Source organism: Gouania willdenowi, chromosome 6, assembly GCF_900634775.1.
Source record: "Gouania willdenowi chromosome 6, fGouWil2.1, whole genome shotgun sequence".
In the NCBI taxonomy this organism is placed as follows: domain Eukaryota; kingdom Metazoa; phylum Chordata; class Actinopteri; order Blenniiformes; family Gobiesocidae; genus Gouania; species Gouania willdenowi.
This window is the reverse complement of record NC_041049.1, coordinates 65,994,404-66,015,978: the sequence shown is the minus strand read 5'-3', so window position 1 is coordinate 66,015,978 and position 21,575 is coordinate 65,994,404. Positions and strand designations below refer to the sequence as shown.

Sequence of the window (21,575 nt, the reverse complement as noted above, 5' to 3'; positions counted from 1 at the left end):
TCACCCGCCACTTATGAGACTTTCTAGGCCCGGCTACCGGACTCAAGGGCCCCCCCCCCCCTAAAAAAAACCCAGAAAGTCCATTTCTAATTTGCGACAGTTGGTGGTACCAAATCATTGGCACATACCAATATATAAATGGGGCCCATTACCCCGTACGTGTCACGGGGGCGCCAGGGGGGACCCCAAAGGCCCCATTTTTCAAATGACTACTCCTCCGTTAGTTCTCGTTAGATTGTAATATAGTTTGGTATCAATACCCACCCCCATTTCCGGTCATTTCCAAATATACAGGAACATAGTTGTGTGATATATTGTTTCAAAGGTAATTTAATGTAGAATATGATTATGCCGCTCACAATTTGATGGGAGGCCCACCCCCCTTTTTTCTGCAATTTCCTGGAAAGTTGTTCTCTCAATTATTTGTTAGTCAAATATTGCGAGAGTTGGCGGTACCAAATCATTGACACATACCAATATACTCCGGGGGCCCCAATTTCAAATGACCACTCCTCCGTTAATGCCTGTTGAATCGGGCTGTGATTTTACATGGATATTCTATGAGCGGATGTCAAGAGCCTTTCTGAGACCTTTTTGAAAGGGAGGGGGGGACGGGAGCCCACCCCCTTTTCCGGTCATTTCTAAATTTATCCGAACATATTCAATTCAATGTAGATTAAGATTTTACGTCGCACAATTCAATTTGTTTTACTCAATGGAACCGAGTCCTGTGACTGAAATCTCCGGAACGCGGTACGTGCTATTTGGCGTGGAGACGTTCCGCGGGCCCGGCCGTAGTTCATCAGAATTTGTTTTAAATGTAACCCATACATAAATGCATAAGAATTTTCTATTTTAAGATTATCTGTGGATAGGGCTGCCCATTGTGCAGTGTGTAATGCATGTTGTTTTCTTCCCTTTAGGGCGACATCAATGAGAGTGCAGAGCCAAATGACAGAAAGGTAAAAACAACAACTTTATTTTAAGTTGTAGATGAGAAGATAATTAGTGTATTTTCACATGCACACCAATCTATACCTACAAACATATACAGCCCCAACTTTTTACGCTGTTGTCATCATATACTTTATAAAACTTACTACCTTGATGTCACATTTACTATGGAATATTACTGGTACAAATAGTACATGCTAATTTACATAAAATATGGCTAACCGTTGGTAAGTTTGCAGTAAAACCCAATAAGGTGTTTTGGTCAATGTGGTGAACATTTTAGCACATGACTAACTTTTACACTCGGGTCAGTCCAGATTAAATGAGTGAAAAATGTTGTTTAATTACAATTAAAGCTACCCATCATGTGTGTCTCAGAATGAGGACAGCCCTGTCGTCTTCCATATTATAACGGGAAGTATATTTCTTGAAAAGAGCTGTTTGTAAGAAGGAAAGAGGGGAAATCATATCAATATAACTTGTTATAAACCAATAAATGAATTTACCATCAAACCAAAATCACACAAGAACACAGAGGAGAAAAATGCTTTGTCAGCATCAAGCAAGCACAGAACTTTTAGATGTTCATAATCTACAAAGATGAGAAAACAAAAATCTGTTTTTAATGGAAAAAAAAAACTATAGATGTGTGTTAACCCTAACCCTACTGTATGTGTGTAAAGCTAAGCTTATGTATGAGTATTGCAGTGTATGTACTGTATACTGTATGGCTGCTGTATTTGGTTGTATAATGTATGTGGATCTATATACTGTAAACACTTACATGTATACCTATACAGTATGTATATATTTACCCTGAGATGTGGGGTGGTAGGAGATTGTGGATGTTGCCTCTCAAAGGGTTTTCCATAAATAAATTGATCAGGTGAGATAATGGACTAAAAACATGTCTGTGACCCACTTTTAGGTTCTGACCCACAAGTTGAGAATCAATGAAACATGTGATGGAGATTGCAGGGTCAATAAAAACATGGGCTTAGAAGCTTTTTATTATTTATTTAGTCCATGGATGGCAATGGCTATGACTTTAGGGAATGACAAACATGTTGGTTTTTGCCTTTGCTGAACTTGTAGTTTACATTGTATTTCTGAAGAGACTCCAAATAGTAATTCCTACTTCCTGTTTGTTTATTTTTTTTATTTTTTTGAGCCACTAAATTGTTGTGTTTACCACATTGTCAGACTTTTGGACTTCATGTAGGATGTAAAAACTGTATTTACAAAAGCCTAGACTCCTGGGGTTGCTCTGTCTAATTTTAGAATATACTATGATGACGATTCTGTCGTGAGGAAAATGATACCAAGTCATTCTCTGTCTGGCGCCAGCTACCATTTAATCCACTTGGCTGCTCTTACATTTTTTGGTGTGTTTTCCCAACTGAAAAGCATTTGTCAAATACTCTGTAGTGATGAGCAGACAGGGGAGGGCAGGGGAGTCTTCACATGCAGTCATCACATTAATTACATGTCTGTGTCTTTCTGTCATGTAAAGAGAGACAAACGCGGCTATTAACACTTTTTTTTCTGGATGATGACTCGTATGATGACCTTTTTCATTCTAAGGGTGGGTTACTTTAGCCTAGAGGACACAGCGGGTTTACAGAATATGACGACGGGAGGCTCAAGTATAACTTCAGCCTAAAATATGCCTGATGTGAAAATTCGATGATGATATTCTAGCTGATATATTTTTGATATTCAGCTCACTTTCTTCACATTTACGATGTAAAACAACATGCTATAACCTGCAACCTTGAAAAGAAGCAAGACGGTTAGAAAATGTACGGATGGACAACATGATATACGTATGTCAGTGGTTCTCAAGCTATTTTGGCTCCAGTACCCCTTTCTCTTACGCTTGAATCCAGTCCCACCTTAGTCCAACTACACACAACATTTTGCTCAGAATGCTGTGAAAAAACAACTATAGAGCAAAATTAGAGAATGAGTGACAACACACATACTCAAGAATCTCATTTTGTAAATGGAATGAAACAGTATTTAGTGCCTCCTGAATAGATTTATTTCTATAGTTTTTATTATTTCCGGTCATCTCCCACCTGGTGTGGGACCAAAGCTGACCTTTGTATTTTCAGTTTATGTTCTAATCAAAATCATTTCTATCATCATTTTGTGTGTTTTTTGTGTCATTTTCTGTATTTTGTTGGTATTATTTAAATTATTTTCTCTTAGTGTGTGTGTTTTTTGTGTCATTTTCTGTATTTTGTTGGTATTATTTAAATTATTTTCTCTTAGTGTGTGTGTTTTTGGTATTGTTTGGTTGTTTGTTATGTTGTTTCTCTGTTATGTTTTTTTAGTCATCTTGTGCATTTTTTTTAATCTCATTTAGTGTGTCTTTGTTCTCGTTTTGTGTGTTGCTGGTAATAGTAAGTATTTTTTTTTTCTTAGTGCGTGTGTTTTTGGTGTCATTTTGTGTATTTTGGTGTTCTTTTTACGATTCAGTATATCTTTCTCTTATTTTGTGTGTTTTTGTTGTCGTTTTGTGAGTTGCTGGTAATATTAAGTATGTTTATCATTTTTAACTAAAAATAAACATTATAAAACCGTATGTTTTTAATGCTTTTGTTACTTTTCTTCTCTCTCTCAAGTACCCCCTGTAGTGCCATTGTGTTCCCCCATTTGAGAAACACTGCTATATGTAATTGTCAACATGATGTTTAAATGTAAAAAAAGTGAAATGTTATACCATAATGTTATGTCTATATCTAAATATTCTCTATATTTAAATGTAACAACTTAATCTATATCAAAATTTGTGAGCACTGATTTACAGGGACTGCATAATATTTACGTAAACCCAGTCACATCCTAATCCAGCTAAATCGCATCAACTCTACATGTGTATGTCAAGAAGAATGCATTTTGTGAAGGTCAACACTATATTTGTTGTGCAATGTTTTGGTGACAGCTACGCATGTTTTATCATTGCAATTAAATAAATACATGTATTTTGTTGCATTATTGTGATCGTCACCAGCCATCCCCAGGGAAGGGTAAGAAAAACTTTATTAAAGGGAGATAAAAAGAGAGGGCGGTGTTACACCTTAGTGAGGGGTAAAGTAACAGGGAAGAGGGAGTCAGGGTAGGACAATGGAAGTTGAAAGTGCAATGTGATGTTTCAGTTGTGCATGTTGTGTAAAATATACTCGACTGTTAACATTTTAAATCAAGATAAAGTTTGTTTGGCAACATTGCCTTCACTGATACAAATGTTGCCATCTTTAGAGTTGAAGGTAAAAGCTTGTTCTTGTTGTTTCACTCTTACTTTACCTCTGAAGTTTGTGTAATGGGTTAAAGTGACATGGAAACTTGTGTGTCTTTCTCAGCTTCTCTATGAGGAGTGGGCAAATTACAGCGTCTTCTACAAGTACCAGCCCATTGGACTAGTGCGGTAAGGACTCTTTTTGAACCAGTTAAAGTAAAAGGTGTTCACTGTACTCTAAACAGCTGGAATACCATTAAAGTCGAATTAAACCTAAAAAATAACATAATGTATTTTATGTTTGGAAATGTTGAGAAAGTCACATTATATGAAAGTGATAATCTAACAAAAAGCTGAGAAACACGCTGCTGCAGAGCTGTTCTCGAGGCGCCGATTGTAAAGTTGTTAAAACGAACAACAACTTTTTGCAATATTTAGCAACAAACCACGTTGTGGCAATTTTTTAAATGTTACTTTTGACCAGATTTACAGCAATATTTGTGAAACTTGATATGTGATATAACGTGATATTTCTTTTCTCGTAAAACTATAATGTCAATGTTAAATCTTAATGTTAAATATTAAATCTAAATCTAAATGTTAAATGTTAAATGTTAAATGTTAAATGTTAAATATTAAATCTAAATCTAAGTGTAAATCTAAATGTCAAATGCTAAATCTAAATGTTGAATCTAAATGTTAAATGTTAAATCTAAATTTAAATGTCACTGGTGAAACTAAATATTTAGCTAATATGGTAATTCACCGGAAGTACTAATATAAAAGATCATTCCAGTGAATTTGCATATTAGCTAAATATTTAGTTTCACTGCGACATTTAGATTTAGATTTAGCGTTTACATTTGACATTTGACATTTGACATTTGACATTTACATTTTACGAGAGTATTACTGTAAATCTGGTCAAAAGTATGGTTTTCAAACGTGGTTTGTTGCTAACTGTTGCAAAAAGTGGCTGTTTTTTTTAGCATACGCAACTTTTCAATGGCCGCCCCATACTGTTCTTCATTGTTAAACATCTAAACAAATGCACTGACTCAACAAAGGATGCCCTTACTTTTAGCCAGGGTCACTTCTGATTGTTTGATATCAATTTTCTATTGACAAACTGACATAGATGCATAATGTTTAGAAACACATGTATACCTTTCTTCTGCCCTTTAGGAAGTATTTTGGAGAGAAGATTGGTCTTTACTTTGCCTGGTTGGGTCTCTACACTCAGATGCTGATTCCTGCCTCACTCGTTGGTATCATCGTGTTTCTGTATGGATGCGCCACAGTCAATGACGATATACCAAGGTAAAGAAACTACATGTTTCCCCACGGTCTTTATTGTAAAACTGGGAAACGGTCAGTGGTCAATGCCTCAGACGTTTCAGTGGAAGTGTGGAAAGGTTTAGGTAAGATGACAGTAGAGTTTGTGACTATAGACTGTTTAAAGGTCCAGTATTATGCTATTTTTCACCCATCTGCAATTGTTCAAAGAACCCCAACAACATAGTATTTGAGCTTTATTTCCCCCAACTCGCCCTTTTTCTGGAGTTTTAGCCCTCTGAAAAGTCACTTTCAGAGCGCTCCAAAAAACAGGCCATTTTTTTGGGCCTTGATGCATGAGTAGGTGTAAACACACATTCTACTTCAGTGCTGCTTCAGTGTGTGTTTATCACAGCAGCAGCAGCAGCAGAGTAAATCATTAACAGTCTTCCTTCTCCCCTTCACCTCTTCTGACCACAGAACTAATCAATTTAAGATGATAGTTCATTGTTTTGTCCGATTGCTGCCTCGCATTGGGTCACTAACACGTCAGATCATCCTTCAAGCGATACAAGGCGGAGTAACGACTACTAAAATTGAAACTGATTGCAACCGGACTAGGAAGGATTTGGCGTGGAGGAGAATCAGCGAGGAGGTGGTAGTAGCAAGTAAAAGTTTTCTCTGTAGTTTTCATTTTTGAAAGTCGGCACTGAGCTAGGATAGCATTAGCCACTAATCACATCGGCTCACCGAGTTGGTGCTTCGCTTCAAACGTGCATATGAAGCGAATCGGGACATTTTTTGATCCTGTGAAACCTGCGGAACGTTTTGTGCAGCAGAAGACACATTCGGTGTGAACGCAGAATTATAGGGTAGGAGGAGCGAGGACTCGGGGGAGGAGTTTCCGCCTTATGAGTCATGAGGAGAGAAAAATCCAACTCACCCGTTTGGAGCTGACTTTTTACAAAATGTGGAATAGCAAGGGAGGGATGAAACAGAACTTTTTCAACTTTAGCCCTCTGAATGACGCTAAAGGAACACATATCACTGTAGCAAAACCATAATAAAGTGATTTTTTTCATCATACTGCACCTTTAAGTCAAACCTGAAAAGCAGAAGCATGTGAGGTCAGGAGTTCAGCTAGGTTGAAGTGAAGGTCTTCAGAATAGCAGTGGGAACAGCTGTAGGGTTTAGAGTCAGTGGATGATGAATGGGAGGTTCAGCGCTGAAGATGATGAGGTTCTCAGAGTGAATAAAATGGAGACATTTCCTCTGTGGAGAAAAAAAAATAAAAAAATTCACTTGAAAATGAGACCTTGTTGGCTCAATGGAACGACTTGTATAAATAAAGTTTATAAAATGACTATTCCTTATTTTAGAGTGTTTGACAAACTAAAGCTACACACTTCCTGACAGCTTACCAGCACAAAGTGAAGAGAACCTTCCGATACAGACAGGAGATCTGCTGTGTGTCACTGTACGGCTTTTGTTCCAGAAACAATTGCACTTGTGCTGGTTGTGTCCTCTCAAGGTGAAGACGTGTACCGGCAACATGTCATAATATCCTGCTGATGATGAGAAGCAGGTGGAGGAAGAGCAAGAGGACTTACACTTCTTAACTCATTTATCAAAGCTCTACTTTATTTCCTGTTTCCTGGGATGGTTACACAAAATAATGTAAAATATCCATTGTATTTGAACTGCTTGGATAGTGTGTTTCTATCTGTCAGTGTGTGTGTGTGTGTGTTATTTCCAGCATGGAGATCTGCCACCCAAAGACCAACATCACCATGTGTCCTCAGTGTGACCAAGTGTGTAGCTACTGGAAGCTCAGCACAGCGTGTGGGACGGCCCGGGCCAGCCATCTGTTTGACAACCCAGCCACAGTTTTCTTCTCCATCTTCATGGCTCTGTGGGGTGAGTAGCGGGTCAAATACATTTTTCAATTACAATTGCATCTTTAATTACCCTTGTTGAATTACAACTAAATTATGATTACGATCACCAGCATTTTTACCAATTACAATTAAAATTACAATTGATTCCACTGAAAGTCAATTACCACTACGTTCTAAATCACTAAAGTTCAAATTCAAGTAATCCCAATTACTGAGCCTTTACTAAATATATAAGTTCATAAAACGTAACCTTCTTCTTGTGTTAGCTTTCTGTTAGCATCTTTTATGAAAACGGCTCCAGTTTTGACCCATGTTTTAAATCAGCTGTAAAATACATAATAAGATAATAAACAATAATAATAATAATAATATAAAATATTATCTTTCACCCAATTTGTTTTTCAGTTCTTGGTTGCTTTGTTAGGTTTCCTTATCCATAAAAATATTGGTATTAATGTCTTTGGTGTGGGCGCTTGAGCCTTTTTTCTGTCAATATACCCCTAGATTTAAAAAAATGTATTTAAAAAAGATAAAATGAAACTCAAGAGAACTGAAATGTAGTGGGAAAACTTGATATGAAACATATTTAATAATTGTTTAATTATATTGTAGTTTTCATAGAATTTACATGCCAATTACAATTAGAAAGTCAATGATCTGAACTCAATTACAATTCAAGTATGATTGCTAAGGCAACAGATGTTTTCAATTACAGTTACAATTATAATTTTGACATAATTATATTGAATTATCAATTACACAATTACAATTGTAATTGACCCCAACCCAATAGTAATCTATTCCAATAACAAAAAATAACTTTATAAACAAAATATATCTGTCATTAAGACATATTGACGTGCAGCTGTTTTATTGTATTTGTATTGTAACAATTGTAACTAATTTTTACATGGCATCTTTTCAGGCGTCAGATAGAGTTGACCATGTTTTCTCTCCTCTGGGAATTTCTTTATGTTCTGCATATTGCAGATGGTAAATGCGTTGTCTTCCTCTGAGACTTTAAGTCAGGGGTCTGCAACATTTACTCTCAAAGGAATCATCTCGTTTTGATTAAAGTTCTCCTGGAGCCGAAAAAAATACCTTCTCAATGAAGACAATACAGTGTGTTAAATTCTGTTCAAATTATATAGAATAATGTTTGATTTTATTTTTATTGACCATATAAATGGCAACTTAAAAACAGTTTAAAATAAAATAAAATAAAGTAACATTAAAAAAAAATAACAATAAAACAGCATCTTGCATCTTCAAATTCTTACGCATCTCAGTTTACATGAACACAATGTTATATAAAGAATATTTTTTTAGTTAATGTATTGAAAGGGCCACAAAAAGTAACTTCAAGTTTGATAACACATGATCATGTGGTCAACACATGCTAATTCCTCATTTCTTGCCACACATAAAACATGCATATTAAACCTGCACATTGGTGGTAAAATGAATCTTTTCCCACACAATTAAAATCTCTATTTTCTTCCAAAATAGTGTTTTTGTTGGTTTAGTTATTTTAAAACTTAAGGTTATCCCAAATACCTGCTTTAGGTACTACCACTCACTCATTCCCCCTGTCCACAGCCACCACCATTATAGCTAAGCTTCACACTTGTCACTATACTGGCTTGATTACACAACATAATAAGCAAAATATATTCTACAACTTCACATCTCACCCTCACTGTAAAACAATCTATTCTCCCCACCCTTTCTATTTCCTACCTTGAGTCTCCCCTCCCTGCTCCCTGCTCCCATTCCCCTCCCCCTCCCTCTCCACTTAGGTGTAACACTGCTCTCCCTTTTTATATCCTCCCTCTAATAAAATATTTCTCACCCTTCCTTAGGGAGGGCTGGTGATGGTCAAATAAAGAAAGAAAAAAAAAAAAAATTAAAACTTAAGGTTAGCCACAGGTGCAGGAAAGTTGATGGTCTGTAGATGTTGCAGGAGGTGAAGGAGGAAGGTGCTGAGTCATTGCACAACGTGATTTATTTTTAGGTTAAGAAATTGTTATATCATGATTTTATTTGTCATTAATAGCCTCTGTAATTAAACTCTTTATTTCAATATATTTTTAAAAAACTATAAGGATCCATTGCAAAAGAGTCAAAGAGCCACATGAGGCTCCAGAACCGCAGGTTGCAGACCCCTGCTTTAAGGGAACCAACCCCACATGTTGTGGTTAGCTTAGCACGTAGCGGTGCTGGCTATGTAGTCGAAGGATGTAAGGGTGGGGCTTCGTTATCAGGTTGATTAATTAAAATTTCGACTGATATCACTTTCACTGATTGGTGATGTGTGCTATCTTCTTCTTTGTGTGGTTCAAAGCTGCCATGTTTATGGAGCACTGGAAAAGGAGGCAGATGAGACTCAACTACGAGTGGGATCTCACTGGCTTTGAAGACGAGGAGGTGAGTGAACCCAAAGTTAACAGGTAACAACTCAAAAGAAGAATTCTGTTACTCATTAAAAAGGCCACCACTTTCTATGTGGGTGGTTCTCAAACTTTTTTGGTTTAAGTACCTCCTTTATCTTATTTCTAAACCCAAGTCCCCCCTTTTGTCCGGCTACAACATTTAGCTTAGAAAACTATTTAAAAACAACTATAGAGCATAATGATGTCATGAACAAGTGATAACACACATGCTAATCTCATTTTCTAAACATAAGTGGAAAGAAACATTATTTAGTTCTGTGGTTTCCAACCTTTTTTGGATTATTTTGATATCAAGAATTTCCGACGACCCCAAAGATATTTTTTTAGCTCAGATTTTATTTTTTTAATGCATTTTAGTTGAACTAGATTTATTTTTCACAAAATTAAAGTATAGACATACAGTTGATTAAGATTATGTGTTGTTTTAATTAAAAAAAAGACTAATAATTTATAAAAATAAAAAAATCTCAAATTTCAGGCGACCACACATGACCACATCATTTCTGGTCATCTCACACCTGGGATGAGACCAAGACTGACACTTTACTTGTACATTTTCCACTCCCTCTCACTCAAGTACCTCCTGTAGTGCCATCACGTACCCCTAGGGGTACACGTACCCCCATTTGAGAAACACGGGTCCAGTGGTTATGGAAGCAGGCTTGTAATCGGAGGGTCACCGGTTCAAATCTCACTTGGGTCATCACTGTGGGATGTTGTCCCTTAACCTAACTTAACTAACTAGTATTAGTTAAATGGTGACACGTGCAACAAAGTTGTAGCTTTATTTGATATCTTGATTTCATGTTTTTTTTTTTTTTGTCGTGATTTCAAAACTGAGGCTTTAGTGATACTGTATATGATGAGCTTCTAAACAGCACCCAGCAATGCTGAGTAGTGCATGTACATGTGTAGGTTATATCTCATTAATATATATACACAAGTATATTTACACCTATACCTATATTTGTGTTTTATATATATTTTTATATATACTTTTGAAAGAAAATGAAATAGCACATTTTTGTTTTGTTTTTTTTTATCATTTATTTAATAAAGGGGTTCTCAACTGGTCTCACCCTGGGACCCACATTTTGCCACGGCCATTAAATCGTGACCCACTTTTTTTTTTTTTTTTTAATTCGACCAACCAAAGTTAGTATTATATATAAAGTTTTTTTTAAACATAAATCCATATATTTTTCTGTGCAACATGTGCCTGTCAAAAGAAAAGTGTCTTTCAAAATAAAAGACAAGTCCATTATGAGAGACATTAAGTATTCATTTATTTTTGACCAGCTGTTTCCGACCCACCCAGTACAGATCCGCGACCCACTTTTGGGTCCCGACCCACCAGTTGAGAATCATTGATTTAATATATAATGATATTAAACAAAGTTCCATCACAAAATTCATCAAAATGCATATTTTTTTACACATTAAAAGGGTCTAACCTTTCAATATTTGACAGTTTTCCCTTGTTCCTTTAATTTATCATTCTCTTGGTTTGTTTTCCACAGGAGGCGCTCAAGGTTTGGATACATTAATAAATGATAATCTACTTTATTCACTCTTCCGAGCCTTTTCACTGCTGCTGCAAACCTTCAATCACAGCAAACCACACTCCACGATTCTTACTGGCAGTCATTCTCTTCCTGTGTCTGCTTCCTCTATCACTAACGTTTTCAGAGCATCTTATAGATAGATCTTATAGATCAGCATCAAATAGATGAGCATTTTCTAAAAAAAGTGACAAATATGAACCAATAATCTATTTATCGAGCAGTAAATGACTAATACGTGTGTGAAAGTTTAGATTAGAGGTGTTCAAAGGCTCTATCAGGTGAGATATACAAACACAAAATACATGCAAATACATCCAAATATGTACATACAAAGCGTGTATGTGTGAGAAAAAGTATAATTAAATGCAAATACCTTTAGTTCTTCCATCCCATCCATCCATTTTCATACCCACTTATTCCTGTTTAACAGGGTCGCGGGGGTCTGCCGGTGCCAATCTCCGGCTCTCATAGGGCGCTGGGCGGGGGTACACCCTGGACAGGGCGCCAGTACCTTTAGTTCTTAATGGTCTAAATTACAAGCACCTTCCTTACAACCCTTATTGTATCAAATTTTGAGATATTCTTCAGGTAATTCTTTAAATATCCCTTATTACAGTAATTTGTGCATGCATGTATCTTAAGAGCTGGATTGTGGCTCTCCATTCACTTAAAATGCCTCTTTCTGGTTCATAAACACTTGCACGATGTCCCCTATATTTCATCTCTCATTACACTTTTATTGTTTTATTGTAAAGCTTTGATTTTTTTTATTTTTCATCACATCACAAAATCACCATTGTTCATATTCCAGTGTTAAAAAAACAGAGCGCAGTGTCATGTCAACAACATACTGTACAGTATGTATTTAAAGCAGGATTTTGTGTGTTTTTGTTGTTTTTTGTGTTCTTGTTTTAAATATGTCATTTTTCCGCATTTTTGTTGTTGACTTCTGTATTTTCCTGTCATTTTGTGTAATTTTGTTCACAGTTTGTCTTGTCTTTGGAGATATTCTGTAATTTGTTGTTGTTTTTTGTGTTTTTGTAGTCATTTTGTTTGTTTATGTGGTTGTTGTTTCTGTCTTTGTTGTCGTTTTCTGTATTTTTGGAAGTTTGTGTGTACTTTTTGCATTTTTTGTCAATTTGTGTGTTTTGGGGTCCTCACAAAATTAGACCACATGTGGCCCCCGGGCCGCCAGTTGCCTATGTCTGATTTAAAGCGACACTTTAAGGGGTAAATTACAACAGTGTTGATGTGAATTATGGAGGTTGAGCTGAAATACTGCTACACTCGCCATGTTACACTTCATTTTATTAACACTAACACTCGTGTTAATTAAGTGTGTGTTACTTTCATAACTCCTACAATGGTAGATAAGTCATACTGTCTGTTAAGGTTGATTTGACTCTTTCAAATTTGTTGATTTGACATCAAAAAGTGTCATAAACACACTAAGTGTTGAATTGAGTGGCCTGTGCCTCAGACTTCAAACAAAGGTGGTAATTTTGCTGTGATATTGAATCACTAACATCACTCTTTCACACCTGTGATATTTTATATATTTCAGCTGCTGGTTTGCAGTCTGATGTGATATTTACATGTTGTGTGATTTCATTTCATGTGTATCCTTTGTGTTATTGTGCTGTTGTCACAGGATCACCCCAGGGCGGAGTATGAATTCAGAGTGATGCAGAAGTCGATGAGAAAAGACAGGAAATCCCAGCACAAGGTGAATACTCACTGTATGTAGGGCTGCCAACCGTCACTTAAAAAACAGAATCATCCTTTTTGCAGGTTTCCCATCGAATGTGTTGGTGGCAAATTTAAAATGACCTTATCTCCGTTAAAATGTGCTCCATCTGAAACAATCTAAAAGGCTTTAAAGCAGCTGCTTTGTTTAGACAACTTTAGAAAAAGATGAGAAAAAAACCAAATAACAGCAGATTTTGACATCAGAGTTTTCAAACCTTACATAGGAGAGTTCCTTCCTTCCTTCCTTACTTACTTACTTAATTACTTACTTACTTACTTAATTACTTACTTGCTTAATTACTTAAATTACTAAAATAAAAAAAGAAAGTTTGATTTCATATACTTTTTGTATTGTTTTTTTACTTTTTAAATTGCACTTTTTGATTAATTTATTTGAAATGTAATAAGGAGTAATAAAGAGTTTTACTTCTTCCTGCTTCTGTTCAAACTGATATTTGTTTCTTTAATTCAGTTTTAGAAATAATCTATTTGTTCATTATTATTATTATTATTATAATAATAATAATAATAATAATAATAATAATAATAATAATAATAATAGTTTGTGCTCAAAAAAAACTTTTTTCAACCTTTTCAACCCATTGCTAATGTTCAGTTAATGCTAGGTTAGTGGTAGTGCTAGATTTATGCTAATGCTAGGCTAATGCTATTGTTAAGCTAATACTAACGTTCAACTAATGTTAATGCAACGCTAATACTAGGTTGGTGCTAATGCTTGGTTAGTGGTAGATCAGTGGTAATGCTGGATTGACGTTAATGTTAGGCTAATACTAACATTAGGCTAATGCTAATGTTAGATTAATGCTAATGCTAGGTTAGTGCTAATGTTAGGTTAAGGCTATTGCTAGGTTAATTTGAATGCTAGCCTAATGCTAAGCTAATGCTAATTTATTGCTATGCTAATGTTAGCTAATGATAATGCTTGTTAATGTTAATGCTTGTTAATGTTAATGCTAGCTAATGCTAATGCTAGCTAATACTAATGCTAATGCAAATTCAAATGTATGTTATTGCTAGCTAATGCTTACTAATGCTACTGCTAAGCTAATGCAGTGCGACGCAGGCCAGCACCTGCATCCTCACTAGCATTTTCTTCAGGAAATACAAATATTGTAGTTCTAATTGAATCGCAATCGAGGATTGACCAAAAAATGTGACTTCTTGGTTTTAACTCCACTTTTGTTCACTGAAGGAAGAAAAGCTCACATGCCAGGACCGTCTCCCTGCCTACATGACCAACATAGTGATGATGCTGTTAATGGTGAGAAGAACAGTCTGTGCTTTACATCGTTACTCAGACGCACCTCGTCAAAATAAAATGCTTTTCACTGTCCTTTCCTCTGCACCGTTAGATCGGTGTGACCTTTGCCATTCTGTTTGGTGTGATACTTTACCGGATCTCCATGAAAGCTGCTCTTCACATGAGCTCCAGTCCCATAACCAGGAACAACGTGCAGCTCACTGTGAAAACCACTGCCGCCATCATCAACCTGGTGGTCATTCTCATACTGGATGAGGTGTATGGAGCTTTTGCACGTTGGCTCACCGTGCTGGGTAAGCTCCCATTCTGCTCGACATGCTTTTCATCTTTCTTTCTATTAAACCTATTACTGTCATTTACAAAGTTTTCTACAAGCGTATACTTCCTCATTTTTCTTTGTATTTGCTACAGATTTTTGCTTTTCTAATGGTTGCTGTTGTACTGGAGGATTACTAAAGATATTTGTGTGAGCATCAAGTAAAAAATAGAATAAAACAGTAAATAAAGCAGTTACTCTCCTTTATTTTAATTTTCATGGTGTGTCCTGTATGGGGTGCCAAGTGTAAAAATTTAGTATGAAAGTTGTAGCTAACACATTTTCATTATTTATCTCACTTTTCTCATAATTAGCACATTTTCCTACATTTAACACAACATTTAACTACATAAAGAGGTAAAAAAAAAAAAAAGCATTAAATTTAAATATTTAAATCTAAATCTAAATGGTGTATGTTATATCTAAATCTTAAATCTAAGTCTAAATGTTAAATCTTATATATAAATGTTAAATCTAAATCTAAATTTAAATGGAAATGTTGAATATAAATATAAATGATAATGTTAAATCTAAATGTTAAACGTAAATCTTACATCTTAAATGTAAATCTTACAAAACCTAAATGTAAATCTTATATCTTAAATATAAATCATAGGGTTAGGGTCAAATTATATATAAGATTTAACATTTAGACTTAGATTTAACATTTAGGTGTAACATATAATATGATTGAGAGAGAGATTTTTGTGTTCATGTTGTTGATGTAATGTGTTTGTTGATGATTTTAATTGATTTTACTGATGATTTTAAATGTTCTTTTTGATTTTAAACATTTGAATGTTTTATCATGTAAAGCACATTGAGTTGGCTTGTGTATGAAATGCGCTATACAAATAAATTTGCCTTGCCTTGCCTTGCCTTACAGAATTGAACAGCAGATGGCAGCAAAATACCAAAGATGCCCCCAAAATATTGTACATTGGCAGAGCAATAACTTCAACTAGTTCTTTACTTTAGTTTTTTATTTCCTTTTTTATTGACTTATTGTTTTTAAACATGTTAAAAATGTGTGTGTTTTCTGTTTTGTCTATTATTGAGTGAAAACTGAAAAGTTGTGATTGAGAATCTTCTGCTTCTTTTAGAGGCTCCTAAAACTGAAAAGAGCTTTGAAGAACGGCTCATCTTTAAGACCTTCATACTGAAGTTTTTCAATGCCTTCACGCCAATTATCTATATCGCATTTTTCAGGGGAAGGTACGGCTCTTTTTTTTTTTTTTTTTACAATTTTTTACTTTATAACATCTTATTTGTATTTAAAGTAAGACCACTCTTTGTATTTGTTGTTTTTTCCAGGCTGGTGGGCAGACCAGGCAGTTACCTGTACCTGTCTGAGTCTTACAGAATGGAAGAGGTAAAGATGCACTGATCATATGTAAATAAACCTGTACTGATCAACAATCAATCACAATGAGTTGATCTCCGTAAGAGCCGATCGATCAGTATTCTCAGACAATTATGAGGCGCTGATTGTCAAGTTGCACATGCTAAAATAAACCACATTTTAAAAAAGTATGTGAATTTTCTTTACGTTACTTTTGACCAGATTTACAGCAACATTTGTGAAATTTTTTATAATGTCAATGTTAAATCTTAATGTTACATTTTAAATCTAAATGTTACATTTAAATATAATTGTTAAATCTAAATGCTAAATGCTACATGTTAAATGTAAACCTAAATGTTAAATGTTAAATCTAAATTTCACGTACTTTGCATAGTGGTACGAAACTTTTAGTTTCACCTGTAAATGGACTTGATTTTATATAGCGCTTTATCACCACACTGAAACAGTCTCAAAGCGCTTTACACATCAGCTCATTCACCCATTCACTCTCACATTCACACACCAGTGGGACAGGACTGCCATGCAAGGCGCTAGTCGACCACTGGGAGCAACTTAGGGTTCAGTGTCTTGCCCAAGGACACTTCGACAGATAGTCAGGTACTGGGATCGAACCCCCAACCTCTCGATCAGAAGACGACCCATTACCACCTGAGCCACGGTCGCCCCCTGTGACATAAAATTTAACATTTAGTATTAACATTTCGCATTTATATTTATATTTAACATTTAGATTTAGATACAAGATTAAATATTTACATTTAACATTTAGCATTTATAGTTAGATTTGACATTTAGATTTATATTTAAGATGTAAGATTTACATTTAACATTTAGATTTAACATTAACATTTATATTTAACATTAGCATTTATATTTATATTTAACATTTCTATTTAAATGCAACATTTAGATTTAGATTTAACATCGACATTATATTTTTACGAGAAAGCAAATATATATTGCTGGAAATCTGGTCATAAGTAACATGAAAAAATTGACGTTCGTTAAACCTGGTTTGCTGCTAAATGTTGCAAGAAGTTGCTGTTTATTTTAGCATGCGGAACAGAACTTTACATTTGGGGCCCCTTAGACAACCATGTAAGTTACAATGTTGTTCTTTGAGGTTAAGTGGCTTTGATGATTGCAGTGTGCACATGGAGGCTGTCTGATGGAGCTGTGCATCCAACTAAGCATCACCATGTTGGGAAAACAACTGATACAGAACAATCTGTTTGAGATTGGAGTACCGTGAGTATGAGTTGTAGTATCTCTCCTATTCATTAATGTTATTGTTATACATGTCAACAACACACAGAGATTACCTGTACACAAACTGACACATTGAAACATGACTTTTCTTACCTGTGCAGTGAAACAGCACCAAAGCCTGATTTAATGATAATCATTCCTAATATATTAGATCATAGATTATATAATTAGTCCTAACCGGACGTAAAAAAATAATGGGTTTAAATGGTAATTACACATGACGTCCATTCCTGTCTTTGTTCCTCAGAAAACTGAAGAAGCTGATTCGCTACATTCGCTCAAAGCAGGGAGCTTTTCAAGAAGAGGAGAGACAGAAGAAGCTGCAGAGATATGAGATCGACCACTTCCTGGAACCCTTTGGTGGACTTACTCCAGAGTACATGGAAATGAGTGAGTGCAAGTAGAAAACCTGCAATCTTCATTCAAAGAACTCTATATTGTCATACCCATCACATGAAGCTACGCACATGACATCACATTACCTACTGTAGGTCCTGGTGAAGATTAATTATATATATAAAGAAGCTGAAATAAAGTAGTATCTTAATAAGGTAATAATCAAACAAAGATGAATTAAAGTAAACAATCTTATATCTGATGTCAGCATTTAGAATAATTACCAATGTGAGCATTACCACAGGAAAGAAGAAGGGGTTTTGTCTGTTTTGGTTGTCATTTTAAATGGGTTTTGTTTTATAATTTTATATTTTTTTGTTGTCATTTTGTTTTTAATGAAAATGTGTGTGTGATTGGAGGCATTTTGTGCATTTTTCTTGTCATTTTGTCTCTTTTTAGTTTTTTTGTGTATTTTATTTTATTATTTTGTGTATTTTTCTTGTTGTTTGTGTGTTTTGTGTTATTGTAAATGTGTCTGTTATTGGAATCATTGTGCGCATTTTCCTCTTGTTATGTCATCTTATGTTATTTTGTGCATTTTGTTTTATCATTTTGTGTATTTTTGTTGTAATTTTATGTATTTGTCTTGTTGTTTAGAGTGTGCTTTTGAGTCATTTTTGGTGCTATTGTTATTTTGGAATCATCTTGTGTATTGTCTGTTTTTCAAATAATTTTTGAGGGGATTTGCTTTGAGGGCCACACAAACACAGACTGATTGCCTGTGCCTGATTTAAGTGAATTGTATGCGATTCACAATAATTATTTAAAAGTACCAAGGAACAAGCAGAACAGAACTTGTCTTTTTTAAATGAAGATGTTGTAAAATGATTGATGGTCTTTCTTTCACATTATATCAACACTGTGTAGCAGTTTTCATATATTAAGAGATTGATTTAAGTGAGAAGCGTCATTTAATATCATATCTAACACCTCTGTGTGCGTGTGTGTGCATGTGCGTGTATGTGTGTGTGTGTGTGTAGTCATCCAGTTTGGGTTCGTGACACTATTCGTGGCGTCCTTTCCTCTGGCTCCGCTCTTCGCTCTGCTCAACAACATCATCGAAATACGACTCGACGCAAAGAAGTTTGTGGCAGAATTAAGACGACCTGTGGCAGCGCGAGCCCAAGACATCGGTCAGTTCCGTTTATTAGAGTGAACACGTCTGTTGATGAGTTTCCTTTACTTGAGAAAATAAGATGCTGATGTAATGTTTTATTGTCTCTAGGTATATGGTACAACATATTAAGAGGGGTGGCAAAAGTGGCAGTCATCATTAATGTGAGTACGGTAATCTCTGTGACTCCTCACTAAATATATATATATATATATATATATATATATATATATATATATACTGTCGCTATTCATTTTTTCTTCTGTCTGAATTCACTTCCCGTTTGTCCGATTTTGACAAATAAACTATCAAAAGATTTAGAAGGTTCCCAAGATTTATGCTATCGCTTTTATAATTTGTAACTTTTAAACTTTTTGACTTGTTCCATTTTTTTCTTTCCCATTAATTTCTAATGGAAATTTCATTCCCAGCCATTCTTCAACCGATTGGACCATTCAGCCTTTACATGTTCAGCTACTACCTACAACCTATTACAACTATTTCAACCTTTTCAATACATTTCAACCTTTTTCAGCCTTATTGCTAATTTTCAGCCAATGCTAGGTTAGTACTAATGCTAGCTTAATGCCAATGCTAGGCTAATGCTAACGTTAGGCTAATGCCAACACGAGGTTATTAGTGCTATTGTTAGGTTAATGCTATTGCTAGACTAATGCTAAAGTTCGGCTGATGCTAATTCTAGGTTGGTGCTCGTGCTGAGTTAGTGGTAATGTGAGGCTAATGCTAATGCTAACTAATTTTAATTGCAATGCTAATGCTAATAATAGCTCATGCTAATACAAATGTATGCTAACGCTAACGATTAGCATTTGTGCTAATACTAGGTTGATGCTATTGCTAGGTTATGCTAATGCTATGTTAATACTAGTTAATGTTATTACTAACTAATGCTAATGTTAATTCTAATGCTATCTAATAGTAATAAAAATGTATGCTAATGCTAATTAATGCTAAGCTAATGGCTTGCGACGCAGGCCAGCACCTGCATCCTCACTTGCATTTTCTTCAGGAAATGCAAATATTCTAGTTACAGATTGTACAAAGCTACAGTATGTGTAGACTTTGGGTTAGAGATGAGCTTTTCAAGGACCCAAAGAATCATCTTAAATAAAGGCATAAATGATATAATAGAAATAATGGAGTGTGACAAATTTAATTTAATTTAATTTAATTAACATGTTTTCTCTCTATGTTCCATTCTCATTTGCTTCTTCCATGCATGTTTCTTTACCATGTCTTACCCAAAGTTCTGTATTTCTGCACATAAACAGTCCAAATTCAGACAAAATGCCTTATTCATACACAATAATAAGATTGCTTTAATTCCCAGGCCTTCGTCATCTCCTTCACCTCAGACTTCATTCCTCGGATGGTCTACCAGTATATGTACAGTCCGGACGGGTCCATGCACGGCTTCGTTAACCACACACTGTCCTATTTTAACACCAGCCACTTTCAGGAGGGCAAAGAAACCATGGATCCTCTGCTCCTTGGCTACCCTGTTGATATTTGCAGGTGGGAAATTATTCTTTGGGTGACTTTCTTCCCTTGGGAGAAAGATTCCTACAGCTTTCAAACTAGACTTTCAATAAAACAATGAGATGAGAGAGAGAAAATCACCTTTAATGTAACAAAACCATACTTAGATAATCATAATCCTTCAAAATATACCAACAGCATCAGCATAAAACTCCCCACACAAGCCAAATTAGAGAAACATAATGTATATCACCCAAGGTTCTGTAATAACCATATTTTCATCTTAAAGACAGTTTCTTTACTGCCTCCACTCAAAGCCATGACATAAAATGAGATTAGAAGATGAGATGCAATGAGAAGTTAAGAGAAAATGACGATAAGAAGACAAGATGAGAAGATAGATTAGAAGATGACATAAAGATGACCAAGCAAGACAAGATGAGACAAGAAGATGTGATAAGATGAGATAAAAACGGATGAAATAAGAAGATTAGATAAAACGCAAGTAAATGAGATCATATTAGAAATTGAGATGAGATTAGACACAATGAAATAAGATAAAAATGTGCCTTCAATAGATCTGCAGGGACAAATTCAATGAGAAATTGGCATTGAAGGTGCTGTCCGCAATTTTGGAAAGCTAGCATGATTTGAGCCACCAATATCTCATGTGCTTCAACCCAAAGCCACGCCCCCAAAAGCTTGAACACTCATCTGTAACAAAAAACAAAAAAAAAACAAATAATGAGCTGTCCAACAAAATGAAGCAACCTCTGCATCACTTTTAGACCCTTCATACGCCTCATTTGTGTTCAATACTTTGATATATTTGGACGAAACATGAAGGCATCTGATTGGTTTCTTTCATTTGGACCTAATGGCAGTGATTGGTCAGAGTTTTTACAGGATTGCAGCTGCTACAGAGGTCTGACTCTTTTTGTAACTTTTTCTCAATACCTAATGTAGTGACTACTATTTCACACAGAATAACAAAAAGTGTTTCTTATTTTTAGGTTGCAAATTGTTTTATTGTGATTTTATTTGGTGTCAATGTCATTTATCATTAATGTCCTCTGTTAGAAATAACAATTCATTATTTTTTATATTTTTTTAATAGCTATTGGGAGCCATTACAAAAGAGTCAAAGAGCCACAGGTTGCAGACCCCTGCTTTAGGCAGTCATTAAAGGCACAC

The 21,575-nt window shown here is 35.2% G+C and overlaps 1 protein-coding gene across 4 annotated transcripts in view; it reads left to right on the top strand.

Annotated features, from left to right (window-relative positions):
• Positions 1-21,575, top strand: part of ano1b (anoctamin 1, calcium activated chloride channel b) — a 48,381-nt gene that overhangs the window by 23,079 nt on the left and 3,727 nt on the right. For 2 of the 4 annotated variants that reach the window (XM_028450587.1, XM_028450589.1), the window contains 16 exons: positions 924-962; positions 4,323-4,387; positions 5,384-5,518; positions 7,230-7,390; positions 9,716-9,798; positions 11,345-11,356; positions 13,041-13,115; positions 14,352-14,420; positions 14,512-14,713; positions 15,840-15,951; positions 16,051-16,108; positions 17,250-17,350; positions 17,619-17,761; positions 18,748-18,900; positions 18,993-19,045; positions 20,233-20,417. In XM_028450587.1, the coding sequence (XP_028306388.1) occupies positions 924-962; positions 4,323-4,387; positions 5,384-5,518; positions 7,230-7,390; positions 9,716-9,798; positions 11,345-11,356; positions 13,041-13,115; positions 14,352-14,420; positions 14,512-14,713; positions 15,840-15,951; positions 16,051-16,108; positions 17,250-17,350; positions 17,619-17,761; positions 18,748-18,900; positions 18,993-19,045; positions 20,233-20,417 (1,646 nt within the window). The remainder of the gene's footprint in view (positions 1-923; positions 963-4,322; positions 4,388-5,383; positions 5,519-7,229; positions 7,391-9,715; positions 9,799-11,344; positions 11,357-13,040; positions 13,116-14,351; positions 14,421-14,511; positions 14,714-15,839; positions 15,952-16,050; positions 16,109-17,249; positions 17,351-17,618; positions 17,762-18,747; positions 18,901-18,992; positions 19,046-20,232; positions 20,418-21,575) is intronic. The other 2 variants (XR_003674313.1, XM_028450588.1) reach the window with 2 other exon arrangements.